This window comes from Hemiscyllium ocellatum, chromosome 19 (genome assembly GCF_020745735.1).
Source record: "Hemiscyllium ocellatum isolate sHemOce1 chromosome 19, sHemOce1.pat.X.cur, whole genome shotgun sequence".
NCBI classification, from domain to species: Eukaryota; Metazoa; Chordata; class Chondrichthyes; order Orectolobiformes; family Hemiscylliidae; genus Hemiscyllium; species Hemiscyllium ocellatum.
The window spans coordinates 51,738,347-51,753,567 of NC_083419.1; the positions used below are offsets into that span (position 1 = coordinate 51,738,347).

At 42.3% G+C, this 15,221-nt stretch overlaps 1 protein-coding gene across 1 annotated transcript in view; it reads right to left on the bottom strand.

Moving 5' to 3' along the window:
• scube1 (signal peptide, CUB domain, EGF-like 1) overlaps positions 1-15,221 on the bottom strand; it is a 281,214-nt gene that overhangs the window by 6,011 nt on the left and 259,982 nt on the right. The window contains exons 16-19 of the mRNA XM_060839924.1: positions 9,398-9,601; positions 7,809-7,970; positions 4,389-4,556; positions 2,347-2,508 (exon numbers count right to left, since the gene is read on the bottom strand). Of these exons, the coding sequence (XP_060695907.1) occupies positions 2,347-2,508; positions 4,389-4,556; positions 7,809-7,970; positions 9,398-9,601 (696 nt within the window). The remainder of the gene's footprint in view (positions 1-2,346; positions 2,509-4,388; positions 4,557-7,808; positions 7,971-9,397; positions 9,602-15,221) is intronic.

Genomic DNA, 15,221 nt, shown 5'->3' on the forward strand with positions numbered 1-15,221 from the left:
CTCTGTCTTTAGGTCTTTCCTAGCTAACCTGTAACTCTCAAGCACCCTAACTGAGCCTTCAAGTCTCATGCTGACATAAGTCTTCTTTTACCTCTTGACAAGAGCTTCAACGTGTTTAATAAACCACAGCTCCCTGCCTGACAGGTACATACTTATCAAGGACACACAGTAGCTGTTCCATGAATAAGCTCCACATTTCAATTGTGCCAATACCCTGCAGTTTCCTTCCCCATCATATGCATCTTTAATCTTGCCTAATCTTATTATAATTGCCTTTCCTCCAGCTCTAACTCTTGCCCTGCAGTATATACCTATCCCTTTCTATTGCTAAAGTAAATATAACTGAATTGTGGTCACTATCACCAGAGTGCTTACCTACCTCTAAATCTAACACCTAGCCATGTTCATTACCCAGTACCAAATCCAATGTGGCCTGGCACCTTGTTGGCCTGTCTACATACTGTGTCAGGAAACCCTCCTGCAAGCATTGGACAAAATCTGACCCATCTAAAGTACTCAAACTACAGTATTCCCAGTCAATATTTGGAAAGTTAAAGTTTCCCCATAACAACTACTCTGTCACTCTCATTCCTATCGAGAATCATCCTTGCTATTCTTTCCTTCACATCTCAAAGTATTCGGACCCTATAGAAAACTCCCAACAGGGTGACCTCTCCTTTCCTGTTTCTAACCTCAGTAGATGAGTTCCTAGATGTCCTTTCTGCAGCCATAATACTGTCCTTCACTAACAATGTCACACTTCCCACCCCATGTTTTTACTGAAACATCTCAATCCTGAAACCTGCAACAACCTTTCCTGTCCCTGCTCTATCCATGTCTCTGAAATGGCCACAACATCGAAATCCCAGGTACCAACCGATGCTGCAAGTTCACCCACCTTATTCCGGATGCTCCTGGTATTGAAGTAGTCACACTTTAAACCAACTTCTTGCTTGCCAGTGCCCTCTTGTGACCTTGAAACCTTATTTTGTACCTCATTACTCTCAACCTCCTGTATACTGGAACTACAATTTTGGTACGCATCCTCCTGCTGAATTAGTTTAAACCCACATGAAGAGTATTAGCAAATATCCCCCCAGGATATTGGTGCAATTCTGGTTCAGGTGTAGACCATCTTGTTGTAGAGGTCCCACCTACCCCAGAATGAGCCCCAATTATCCAGGAATCCAAAACCCTCCCTCCACCACCATCCTTGTAGCCATGTGTTCAACTCCTTTCTCTTCCCTACTCCTCGCCTCACTAGCATGTGGCACAGGCAGCAAACTGTTTGTTCTAGCTCTAAGCTTCTGCCCTAGTTCCCTAAATTTCTGCTTTAAATTCACATCTCTCTTCCTACCCATGTCGTTGGTGCCTATGTGGACCACGACTTGGGGCCGCTCCCTCTCATGGATCCTGGAAACACAATCCAAGACATCATAAACCCTAGCACCTGGATGGCAACACATTAAACGTGAGTCTCTCTCATTCCCACAGAATCTCCTAACTGTTCCCCCAACTATGGAGTCCCCAAGGACTAATGCTCTGCTCCTCTCCTTCTGAGCACCAGGGATAGACTCTGTTCCCCATGGCTTAGCTCTGATAAGTTGTCGACGGCCCCCACCCCCCCAACATTATGCAAAATGGTATATTTGTTGTTGAGGGGAGCAGCCGCAGGGGATCTCTGCACTGCCTGCTGGTTCCCTGACAGTAACCCAGCTACCTTCTTCTTTTACCTGAGGTGCGACTACCTCCCTGTAACTCCTTTCAATAACCCCCTCCACCTCCCGAATGATCTGAAGTTCATCCAGTTCCAGCTTCAGCTCCCTAACACGGTTTTTGAGGAGCTGGAATTGGGTGCACTTCCCACAGGTGCAGTCAGCAGGGACACTGGTGGTGACCCTTACCTCCCAGACGAAGCACCATCTGCACAAAGTATTCTGTGACTATCTGAAGAGGCCACTATATCAGTAACAAAAGGATGTGATCAGTTGGTCTCGATGACTTAATGCATGTTGATTCAAAAGTCAGTTTCTAAGAAGGTTGAAAAAGCCACTGCAGCTATGTGGGGCTCCGTGGTGCCCCCTGATAAAGTGGGGACCCTTTATAACTGACTTCTTTCCCCCCAGTATTGTGTAGTATTAGACATCAGGTAACTGCTATTGCAGCAATTACTGCCTTTCCCCAAACAGAAACAATTTCTCGTAAACAAGGACAAAACTAAATGCACAATGTTGCTTCTGAGAATTGCTCCAAATGTTCCAGTCTTCGACTTGTGACTATTGCTGTTTTATTGCACTGAACCAAAACCAGAGGATACTGTTCTCGAGTACATCGGCAATTACTTACTTTTACATTGAGTGACATTTGTGGAGCCATCAAAATCTGTGGTTGTGTTTCCAGGACAGGTAATGCAGTAGTTTTGACCAAACTCAGGCTGATAAGTTGCCACTGGACATCTTATGCATCTGTGTGTGGTGGAGTTGTAATAGTGACCAGGAGAACAATGAACTGTGGAAAGGTTTATGAATAGTAAAACTATTTTCTCAAAGCAATAAATCATATACGCTCACAAAAATGGCTATACACAACATATCACTCAGTATTTTTTAAAGGACAAAAAAGTTCAGTAGTTGAGCCAGGAAATAATTAGGCTGGCATTAAAAATTTCCTGTTCTGACGGTACATAACACATGTGAACAGTACCATAGAGTATTCTTGACTGAGGGATTCAAGCTGCTCTATACAATATAAGTTGCATTTATTTAACACCTTTTAATGTGGAAATAACATCTGCCAGATGAGGGGAAAATTGAATGTCAAGACCTCTGTCTTTACAAATCAGGATGTCGCCCAGGAATAAAAATCATAGAACACCAGGTTATAGTCCAATAGGTTTATTTGAAAGCACAAGCTTTTGGAACACTGCTCCTTCGTCAGGTACAAAACTGTATATCAGTAGCCTTTTAACTTTCAAACCTTTTAACTTTTTAACTTTGTCCACCCCAGTCCAACACCAGCAGAGGGACCAGGTGGATATGTGCACAGATTATTATAAGGTAGCAGGACAGGTGGAAAGAGCAGTTAATAAAGCATTCAAAATCGTTAGTTTTATGAATAGAAGCATAGGGTACAAGAGCAAGGAGTTGATGAACTTGTACAAGACTCTTGTTGCGAACCTTAGCTCGGTGCCACATTATAGGAAAGAAGTAAACACTTCAGACAGCGTGCATTTACAAGAATGGCTCCAGCAATGAAAAACTTCAGTTACAAGGACATATTGAAAGAGTTGGGACTGTTCTCCTTGGAGAGAATGCAGCCAAGAAAAGATTTGATAGAGGTTTTCAAGATCATGAGTGGCTGTAGATTGTGAACAGTTTCTCCCTCTCTAAAAAGTAAAAAGAATGAGGGTATGGATTGAAAGTAATGTAGATTTTTAATGCAGCATTTTAAATACATTAATACCAATTATGCTGGTTTATAGATTATGTTATAGTTGATGAAATACAAATGAGAAAACAAACACTGACTTATAGAAAATTAGAGCAAGAATAGGTCATGCCTGCTCCGCCATTCAATATGACCATGGCTGATCATCTGACTAAGTACCCTTTTCCTGGCTTTCTCCTCCTACCTTTTGATCCCTTGAGTACTAGGAACAATATCTAACTCCTTCTTGAAAGCATTCAATATTATGGCCTTCTCTGTGCCAGAGAATCTTGTAGGCTCATTGCTGTCTGGGTGAAAAATTTCTCCTCACCTCAGTCTGTAATGGCCTAGCCCATATCCTTAAACTGTGACCCCTGGTTCCTGAATCCCTAGTCATTAGGAACATCCTTCCTGCATTTACCCTGTCTAGTCCTGTCAGAAATGTAAAGGTTTCTATCAGATTCCCCCCCCACCATCATTCTTCTAAACTCCACAGAATATAGTCCGACTTGATTCAAACTCTCCTCATACATCAATCTCATCATCCCAATAAACCTTTGTCACACTCCCTCAATAGTACAGGTAAAGGGATCAAAATGTACACAATAATGTAGATGTGGTCGCACCAAGGCTCTGTACAAGATGTTCTTACTCCTGTTCTTAAATCCTCTTGCTATTTCACTGCCTGCTGTGTCTGCTTGATTTAGGACACCCAGGTCTCATTGCACCTCCTCCTATCACCGTTCAGATGATGTTTTTTGTATAAATATGGATAATCTCACAGTTATCCCCATTATATTTCATCTGTCATGCAATTGCCCACTCACTCAAGCACTGAAGCATTTCTGCCCCCTCCTCACAGTTTGTCCTTTCCCACCCATCCTTGAAGTGTGATGGTAACAGGAGGAGACTGTGCAGTCTGGCACTCTTTTCATACGGTGGATGAAAATGGCTAAAGTTACCTTTTGTTTCACAATCTTGAAATGAAACTGCTGCTTCATATTTTGTCATCAATCCACCTCCACAGTGGAAACACTGAGTCCGACCTGGCTCTGGTTGGAAGGTGCCAAACGGACATGACCTACAGGGTCTGAATCCATCGGAGGAGAAATATCCTTGAGAGCACTGGCCTGAAACAAATTAAAGACAAGTACAAACCATTACTGGTAGTAGCAAATTTATAATAAAAGAAAAATGAAGGGTGGAATTGTTCAGTTTTTCCAATGGTTTTGCTTCTGGAATTGGATGTGTTCCAGCTGTTGTTTGCCTGGCTCAGTTGCAGCAGTAATGAAGATGGAGGGGCAATAACAAGGTGCAACAATGGCAGAGGCTAAAAATCTGGCGTCTGCATGGTTTTAGTAATGCCTCCCTTACAGGATTGCCTCCAGGCTGCTTAGGCAAGGCAGGAGGCCTCTATCCCTGGGACAAAAACAGGCCTATTTGTCAGCCCAAGAAATCCTGGATGAAAATCGCAACAACAATGGGGTCATCCCTGGAAATTTGCTTGCATGGTGAAAGAGGGCAAAAGACCTTATCCATCACAAGAGGTGCTTCACAACATGTTAGCCTTTGGGCTGACATATGGTGAGGTCTGGGATTGCCTAACCAGAGAAACAATTCCAACCCAACTCCTAGAACTTGGGCAGGCTGCAGAATGTGGCAAGAATGGCAGTGTATGGGCTAGTGGCCCCGTCCTACCTCAGGTGATCACTCCCCCACACGGCTGCTTCTGAGTGACTGCATCCAGATGCCATTCATGTCACCATGATGGAAATCAGGCTGTGTCTGTGTAACACAGACATTGCACGTGTACCAGCATACTTGTGTGAAAGTCAAATCTACATTTTTACCAAAGGAATACTTGTGTAAAAGTCTTTTACACAAGTAATAATTTTGAAGGCATGAAAATCACACTTTCTCATCATCTTTCTATTTACCAGATTATTTAGCTAGCAAGGCTTCTCTCTCCTCCCTGGTGTAAAGTGGAAAAATCTGAGGCCTCAGCACAGACCCTTGTGGAACTCTGCCATGACATTCTGCCAATCAGTCAAAGCCCAATTGAGGCATAGTCGGTTTCCTGCCAGCCAGCTAATTTTCTTGTTTGCTACTAATATGTCACCCCCATGTCATAAACTTTTGTTTTCTGCCACAACCGTTGACATGGCACCTTAACAGTTACAATTCTGGAAGTCCAATGAAAGTAAATGAACAGGATCCACTTTATCACCTGTTGCTCCTTCAAGTAAGTCTAATAAATTGCTTTGATGTGCTTTGCCTTTCACAAGACCATTCAAACTCTCACTGTTTACCTTGAGATTTTCTAAGTGTGCAGCTACAATATTTCTAATGATCAATTCCAACACATTCCCACAACAGACAACAGGCTAACTCACCTATAGTTTTATCATTTTATTGCTGTCTTTGTTGAATGAGGAGGTTATGATTGCTACTTTCCAGCCTGATGGAACCTTCCCTGAATCGAGGAAAGTTTTGGGAATTAGCACCACAGTATCCACTACCTGTTTGAACATTCAACTTGGGTGTGTACCTGCTACCCCTTTTTGATGTCAAATCTGTTACATCTAGGGGCTCCTTTCCTATTGGTGATGAGCGCAAGTTGGTCAGTGAGAGGCTTGCTATTACTTTGCGAACTGGAGACCCTAAATGCTACAGCCCCTCGGCCTGACTCTCCAGGTCACTGCTAAAGCCCACACAATGACTGGCTGCCTTTAACATGACACTGATGATGAACTTGATACAGCAATGAGCTGCAATTTGTGAGATCCCACACTGATCTCCAGTGAACCCATGAAGCCATCCTGAAGCACAGACATTCTATGTCACTGCGACCTGTAACACCACAGGCACCCTCTCTGATGAGGCTTGCCATTGATCAGGATGGCCAATGTTTGGAGCCAAAATTGAACTTCTATTTGTCATCTTTGCAATGATGCTGTTACTTTAAAAAGGTTACTTTATCCTGGGTTTTTTTTTGAAGAGACATCATAAAGACAGAAGTGCCAATGAGTCCAGATTTAAGAGGCCTTTGGGTTTTTCTTTCCTTAAACAGTTTAACAATGCAAGTGGAGTGGTCAGTTCTCTCAGTTCAGGCTTTCTGGTTTTGTAAGGCTGTAGCAGTCACAAGATGTGCAAGTTCAGATGAGTTGCAAGCTTCAGCAAAGAATTCCTCTGATTGTCTCTGAAATCTCTCTCTGGATTAGATTAGATTACTTACAGTGTAGAAACAGGCCCTTCGGCCCAACAAGTCCACACCGACCTGCCGAAGCGCAACCCACCCATACCCCTACATTTACCCCTTACCTAACACTCTGGGCAGTTTAACATGGCCAATTCACCTGACCTGCACATCTTTGTGACTGTGGGAGGAAACCGGAGCACCCGGAGGAAACCCACGCAGACACGGGGAGAATGTGCAAACTCCACACAGTCAGTCGCCTGAGTCGGGAATTGAACCCAGGTCTCTGGCGCTGTGAGGCAGCAGTGCTAACTGCTGTGCCACCGTGCCGCCCACTAATGTTGGTCCCTCCTGTCTGTAGGACTTGATATCTGATTTTACCTTTTTGCCAAGGGGTGGGTTTACAGGTTGTTACTGTATTGGAATAATTCATTAATTAAGTTGCTGTATTGGGTTGGTTAAGTTTTCCAATAGCTACTCTAAATTCTGCTTTCTTTTGTCCATGTTTCAAAATGGTAGTGTTAAAATAAATTCTGTTTTGCTTAAAGCCAAGTGGTTTGACCAGCTGTATCACACCTGGAATATCCACTTCACATCTGCCATTAAAATAAGAAAAAGCTAGGATCTGGGCTACCTTCTTAAAATATTTGAGGGGGAATCTGGCCTGGTCCATAATGTCTTGTTATAACTGGCGAGGCTCAGGTGCCTCAGAGCTTAACCACAAGCTTGTGAAAACTGTCGGAAATGTTAATTGCACTTTCAACAGGTTTAATTATTTTGTGAAATTGTGATGTCCTCCCAATTCACTAACCATCCTTCACAATAGATCAGATTTCTGTCCCAATTTATGCCCACCCGATTTTCCTGTTCGCCTATATATGCATGAAGGAATATTCAGGCCTATATATGCATGAAGTTCAGTGGAAGTTACAACTTTGTAATGGCAACTTATGTGATACTATTCCTTTTTTGGGATTTGGGTTAAAATCCAATTTCCAAGGAGAAGCTGTACAAGTCTCCTGACTGCTAGTTACCAACATAATTAAAATGGATTTGGATACTCTGAAGAAACCACTTTACCCCATAACAATCTCAAGGCAGTCTCACTCAGAGTTTTATGAAGTCATCGTTAATTTGCTTCAGGTTTCCTGATGTAACAACAAAGTGCAATTAGACAGGAACTCACCTCCACATTCAGACACGTTCCGAGCTCCAGCTATTCCCTGCCCGTCGTTGCTCGGACACGGCTCACAGGATAGCTGTCCTTTTGTGTCTTGGTAGGTTCCTGGAGGACACAGGAGACACTGCTTGTGCTCCCCACTGTAGTAGCGGCCTGTTTCACAGCTGACTGGAACAAGAAGACAAACATCTGAGTGAGTCTGTGCATTATAGACACCATGTTTCACGATCGATCATCCTGTTACAAGCAAAAGATATCCTTGCAGTGTGAGCCAGAACAATCCCAGGAATCACTGACGAACAAATCACACAAAATCAAAGAACTGTGGATATTGGAAATCCAAAACACAAACAAACATTGTTGGAGAAACTCAGCAGGTCAGGCAGCATCTGTGGAGAGAAAACAGTTAACATTGCGGGTCCAGTGACCCTTCTTCAGAAGGCACTATTCGGTTTGGGGGACTAGTGGTTATTTGCCTGTGTTTGAATGAGGCTCCCTGCTGGGTTTAAAAAAAAAATCAATTTATGATTAAAATTGTCATAATGTAGTATTTGTTTTGCTTTCATGTGGCTCATCAAAGCAACTCTAATTTATTCCAGTGGGTTTAACGTTATCTAAATTCTTCATCATCAGTAACTCGAAAGCCGGTCTGACTTGGGATCCCTTTAAAAAAATCTCGAGTGTGGCCTGATCCTGAGCTGTCAGGTTAGAGACATGGTTGGGGGTATGAGGGTGAATAAGCATAAAAAGGGGAGTGGAGGTGGCTTTGGAAATTTTAAGGGTCATGGGAATATGAGCGGATAGGAAGTGACATTAAGGAGGCATGCGGGGATGGTTGGGAAGGTTGAGAGCCTTACCTTCATCATTAAAACTGGGCCAGTGTGCCACAGATGAACATTTTTGCTCCTGGCCATCAATCAACTTTGTTGACCCCAGCCCTTTCTCCGGAGAAAGGATCCCGAACTCATTCCTCCTCCCACCTCTGCAGAATTGGGATATAATTAGCAGGGGCCCTTTTATAGAAGATGTGGCTGATAGCATCAGGACGTTGCTGGACTTGATCCTGCAGTCTCTTCCATGACACTATTGGATGGTTTCAGCCTCCATTGGTTATCATTCTAATCTGGTCAACAGTCATGATGAAAGTAAGGGAACTTAAAATCCAAAATAAGGAGAATGGTTTAAAACCAATAATTGCACAAAGTGCCTTAATCACTCTTCATTTTGAAATTCTCAAAAGACTTTTGTAAGGCCTCCTTCCACTGTGGAAAAAAAACAATGCTCCAGCAATGGCGAAATGGAGGGCAAAACTGCATACAAAGGGTTTAAAATGGGATTCGATTGATCTTCCACTGAAGATGACCTAGGCAAATCCACAAGATTTCCATCAGATGTCTTAACATCAAAACAGCAGACCTGAATTTATTAAAAATACACAAGTGCAATTCAGCACTCATCAAAAATATCAGATACAAAGCCCTACCATGAATGCATTCATCTGGATAAACTATTTTAAACAGTAGATTTTCACAGTGCTTCTTGGTTGGATTGGAAGCTGTTCAGAATGATCAGTACGATCTTGGAATAATACTTACTACACTTGCCATCCTGGAGCACCTGGCCTGTGCTGCACGTCTCCTGATTTTCGTGTATTTTTGCTGGTTTCTGGGCAACTTCGTATTCTGTCCCAGAGAACTGAATATAGAACTGTTGTTTATTAATGGACTTCCTTAGTGTCTTAATTGCTGTCTGCAGCTTTTGCTCCATCCTCTTGCGCACACATTCCATGTTGCAAGACTCTGAAGAGAAAGGCAATGCAGAATCCTTCGTTAATGAATAGGCAAACTTGAACACCACCTATTCTCAGACAGTTTATTTATCCATTTATCAATTGGTCAACCCTAAAATAATAACTGCAATTAAACTAATAAACAATCCTGAAACCAGCTAAACCAGAGGTCACATTCCCACACTGAAAGGATAAGCAGAGAGGGTTTGTGACTCCAGGTGTCGGTGTGAAAGAGAAGCCAAGAGCTTTCTTCAAAGCTTCCTCTTTCTCCATGGGAACACCATACCTCTAACCTGGAGTTTCCACCAAATGACTGCTCAGATTTACAGTATCCTTTTGTTAGGAATGATTTACCAACCTAATCTTGCACAGCACCCAAAGACCGATTATAGAGGTTCAGCAGAAATTTGAATGCATCACTGGTAACTGCAGGCGGGGTGAAGTGATCTTGAAGTAATCTTGTGTGGAGCATTAAGATCAGCGCAGTCAAGGTAGACTGTGCATTCCATCCAATTCTGTTCAAGTTCAAACTGCCTTTCAAAGGAAATTGGTGAAACACTTTTAAAGAAACATTTCAATGGCATGTGGAAGGAGCAAGGGAACAGGGCTGAGGGAATAGTTTCTTCCTCAATGGCTGGAATTTACATTCCCATAGCAGCTTCTGCTACATGGACTGATGTTGGGAACAGGATCCTCCTTCATGTGTTCCCTGTGCCTGGAAATCGCACCCTCAAGATCACATTTTCCCTCCTCCCCAGCTCTCAAAGCAGATTCCCAACCTCCTTGCCCGCTTCCTCTGCTGTCTGTCTCCAGCGACAGTCTCTCTTGGGGACTGCCCTTGGCCCGAGACATGGTCGTCAATCCCATCAGGCACTGCTGGAATGTTAGGGCTACTGGCCTTTTGGTAGGTCAGTGACTTTCTATGGCAGCACCTCCTGTACCGAAAAAGCAGAATTCCCACCTCCAGCCTTTATATCAGTGGGACCTATCGACTGTGAAGTGACAGTACAGCAGCTGGCCTTTCCATGGATGGGATCTCACAGACTAGCTAGACCCAGTGCACATAACACCCAGCCCATAAGTATAATGAGCTGAATGTTGAATGTTTGTCATGTAAAATTGTCATGTTTCTGTTCTCAGTTGTTAGTGGGCGGCACGGTGGCACAGTGGTTAGCACTGCTGCCTCACAGTGCCAGAGACCCGGGTTCAATTCCCACCTCAGGCAACTGACTGTGTCTGCGTGGGTTTCCTCCGGGTGCTCCGGTTTCCTCCCACAGTCCAAAGATGTGCGGGTCAGGTGAATTGGCCATAACCCGCCAATTTAGCATGCCTGTAATGTTAGATAAGGGGTAAATGTAGGGGTATGGGTGGGCCGCGCTTCGGCTGGTCGGTGTGGACTTGTCGGGCTGAAGGGCCTGTTTCCACACTGTAAGTAATCTAAAAATGATGGTGGTACTGCCAGTCCAGAGTAGTGGGAACGTGTGACCAAGCTGTCCATTGGATCACCAAAGTACTTACAGCCACCTTGATGGCTGGGACCAATTACAACAACAATGTTCTGTCTTTAATGGGGCGAAGTCTGCAAGTTGCTTCTCATGAGTGTTCTCAAATAAATCTGAGATCAAGTGGGAGATATTAAGGCAGATGACCAATAACAGGGACAAAGAAAGATTTTAAGGAGTGGTTTAAAGAAGGAAAGGAACAGAGGCAGAGGGGTTTAGAGAGGGAATTCCAGAGCACAGGGACTTAAAGCATCACCATCGAAGGTGTCACAACTCAAACCCGGCAATGATAAGCGACCAGAGTTGAAGCAGTAGAGATTAGTTTGTGGCTAGACAGAAGCTATAAAGAGAGGCTAGACAAATTTGAGTTGTTTTCTGTGGAGCACCGAAGGCTGATGGGAGATTTGATAGAAGTCTATAAAATTATGATATTCACTAGATAGGATTGACAGTCAGAATCTCTTTCCCAGAGTTGAAATGGAAGCATGCATGTAAGGTGAATGGGGGAAGGTTCAAGGCAGATGTGAGGGGCAAGTAATTTTTTACATAGAGTGGTAGGAGTCTGGAAAGGGCTGCCAGGAGTGATGATGGTGTCAGATATGATAGGGATGTTTGAGGGACTAGTAGATAGGACATGAATATGCTGTATTCAAGGAATGGAGGGATATGGACCAAGGGCAGGCAAAGTAAATAGTGTAGTTTGGCATCATTTTCTGCACAACATCATGGATCAAATGGACCATTCCTGTGCTCTACTGTTCTATTTTCTAGAATGGATGCAAGAACCTGAAACACTCTAAGGTAGACGATGAGTCAGCTAGAGTAGGAAATCAGCAATTATGCACTTCCTAGTACCATGTAAGATAGAAACAAAATGGCCATCTGACATACTTAAAAATGCCTGAAACAGCCCCTTTGATGATCGCTAGTTGGAACATGTCAAGATGGGTAAAATAAGTAAAGTCACCAGATCCAGAGGACCTTAGAGCACCTGTCTGATTAGAGAGAGATGGCAGTTTAACCAGAGGCTCGCCACACTCCAGGCAAGGGAGAAGTTGGGTGAAAGGGACCTTCATAGCAATCTGAGCCAGTGCAGGAATTGAATCCATGCTGTTGGCATCACTCACCAGCCACTGGGACTAATTTTGTGGTCCTGTTCAACAAGCAGATTATGATATTGAAATCCTGTGGGAATTGTTCAATGACTTTGGAGGATCATTGCACAGGACTTATATTAAAACAATTGTGTGCCTACTACCCCATCACTGAGGGAGGTCATCTGAAAACAGTCCACTTAACTAATTCTTTAATATTTGGATCAAGCTGTGTATATAACATTAAAAATCAGTATACAATTCTGTGAGTGAACATTTGAATGAGCCAAATTTTTCAAGCATTAATAGTCAATGTTTCTCAAATCATCTCCTTCATTCCAGATATCAATGCAGCAAATTGTCACTGGGTGTTCTCCACAACTTGTATTTTATTGCAACATTTAAACAAGATCGATTCTGATGAACATGGGCTGTCAAACATCAAGCAAAATGACGCAGTTTTGGTATTCTGAACTCCTAGCATCTGCAGGCAGCCAGTAGTTTCTATGCATTAAAATTAAAGAGTAAAAATCAAGGACTGCTCCATTGTGGTTTTCCAAGAGTTTGTATCTGGGAAGTTCCACACGAGCTTGGTGAGTTCTTCCAGCTTGTATTCCCAAATAAATGGTCTGCATACTCCATACCAGCAAACACTTTACATCAGTGCAACCACACATTTTAGCTTATACTTTCTTGTGAAGAATCCCACACCTCTTAGGGTATATATAAGAATGCTGAAATCACAAAATCTTTTACTTAGGTTAGCTATTTCTTGACATGGATGGACATGTCTTTTCAAATGATCGATAGCGATATAAAATTTTAGATTATTTTGTCATGATCTCATTGCTCTGTGCTCTACACAAATTAGTTCAGTTGTTATAAAGATAAAGGAGCATGACATCTTAGACCAATGCACTGCACGATAAAGTCTGGCTTTCCTCAACATTGAGTTTTCACACTTTTATCTTTTCTGTGTTTATATAGTTTCCTACTTTGCCAATAGAGGGAGTTAGAGATCTGTGTTACTAACTGAACCATTTCTCTGAGTGATCAATTGAAATCCATTTGGACATCCCTGCTTAGGACTCTAATTACCCTGTCAAACAAAAATGCAGAGCCTATAAATCCTATACAATTGGTTAGCAGTTCACAATGAGTTTATGTAATGAATAGGCAGGTATCGTTTCAAATGAGCGTATTTTATTTCTAAATCAAAATTTATTTTCAAGACTACACTTTTTTCATATTCTCCTTCTTTCTCATTTTCTATATTTTCTAAAAACAAACTAAATGTTAGCTGAATTTTCCTGTCCTAAACCTCTTTTTTTTTGCCAATTAGCTCTATTTTGGTCAAAGGTGAATTTAGAAGCACAAAGAGTGAATGAGCCACTTTGCAGGACACTAAATTGTTTCTCAGAAATATACATCAGTTGTAATCTGTGCTTTAATTTAATTGAAATTGGGTTTTATACTGACTTTAATTGGCCAGATAGATCTATTAACACATGCCTGTTTCAACCAGCCTGGATCAAATTCATAGCTCATCATTGTTTAGGGAACGCTGCTGTAAAAGGAAACTAAAACTAAAAAGAAACATTATTGCTCCTATTCATGGTAATTGGACTAAATCATGCAAAACAGCAATATGACCTGCAGTTCTAGCAAAGCAGCAGCCTTGCTCTGAAGTATAGTAAGACACTGGATATACAACAGCTAAGCTTATATTTCACCAAATGTGAAGGTAATCTCCATGTGCTAACAGTAACGTATCCAATAGGTTATGTCAATCTGTTGAGCAAGTGATTGTCGAGCAAAACATGAACAGACGACACATATTTGCCAATTACCATGATATAGTTGTGCAGCACAGGAAATAGGTTAATATATAACGTTAAGATAATGTGAACTCCAGATAATTTAACAGTTGAAGAAGGTGGGCTGACCACCACAGCCCTGAGGCATTAAGGACCAAAGTGTTCATTTTGCTGGGACTTTTCACCCTCCACTTCTTTGTGAACTTGTGAATAGATTACACTCTGATTACATGGACCGAGTTCATTTCCCTGTGAAAACTGATACTCCTTTGACACCGACAGCATTGATTTTATCTTTCTAAATAGTCTCATGAATCTTTGATATGCAATAATCCTGAATAAATAATATTGCAGTGTTAAAATATGAGCAAAAATATGATTAGCTAATTGAATAATATAAGCCTCAATTAACTGCTGCCTTGTGGACAGATTTGATTGTGAAACCTGTTCAGTGGTTTCCTTAAAGAACTTTTGAAAAAAACTGCAAGTTAACCCCAATCATGTGAAAAAAATGGTTTCCAAGAATCGTTCTGGGGATGGACGCTTTCAGTTACATGGAAAAAACTGGAGGGCCTGGCATTATTGGTGGGTACAGTAAGCAATGTAGGGAATAGGGCTGGCTAAGTTACCCTTGCAGAACTCACTCAGACACAATGGCCTGACTAGCCTCCTTTGGGCTATAATCATTCTACGATTCCATTCTCCTCCACCTGTGGGATTCTATGAACTGTCTTTGCTGTGACAGAATCAAACAGGCCACAGAACTAAATCTGTGATGGACAAAACTCCTTGCATTAATTCATTGGAACAGGTCCAAACAAAAAGTCTTGCAGCATGGTTAGACTTAACTGAAAATCCACTTAGGTTTAAATTCACCATGCAAATTACATTTTACTGCAGGCAATGAGGAAAAGAGCAGAAAACATGAAACTTCTCTTTGCTGTCCACTTCACACATGTTTGCAAAAGGAAAAATGTAAAAGACCGGGCTCGAGGTAGGGCCTTTAGGACAAAGGAGTATAAGGTCACCAGAGCAGCTGGGAGGAAGCAAAGAGAAACGGTTTGATCGACGATTTAATGTGACAGAAATGAGTGGGGAGAGAGGCTCATGCAATGAACAAAATTACTCTTGAGCGGAACTTGTTCCTCAAAGCTTGGCCTTTCAGTGGAGAAAGGTATCATTATGGTGCCTGCTCCAGGCTGAAATCTAGGAGCTCT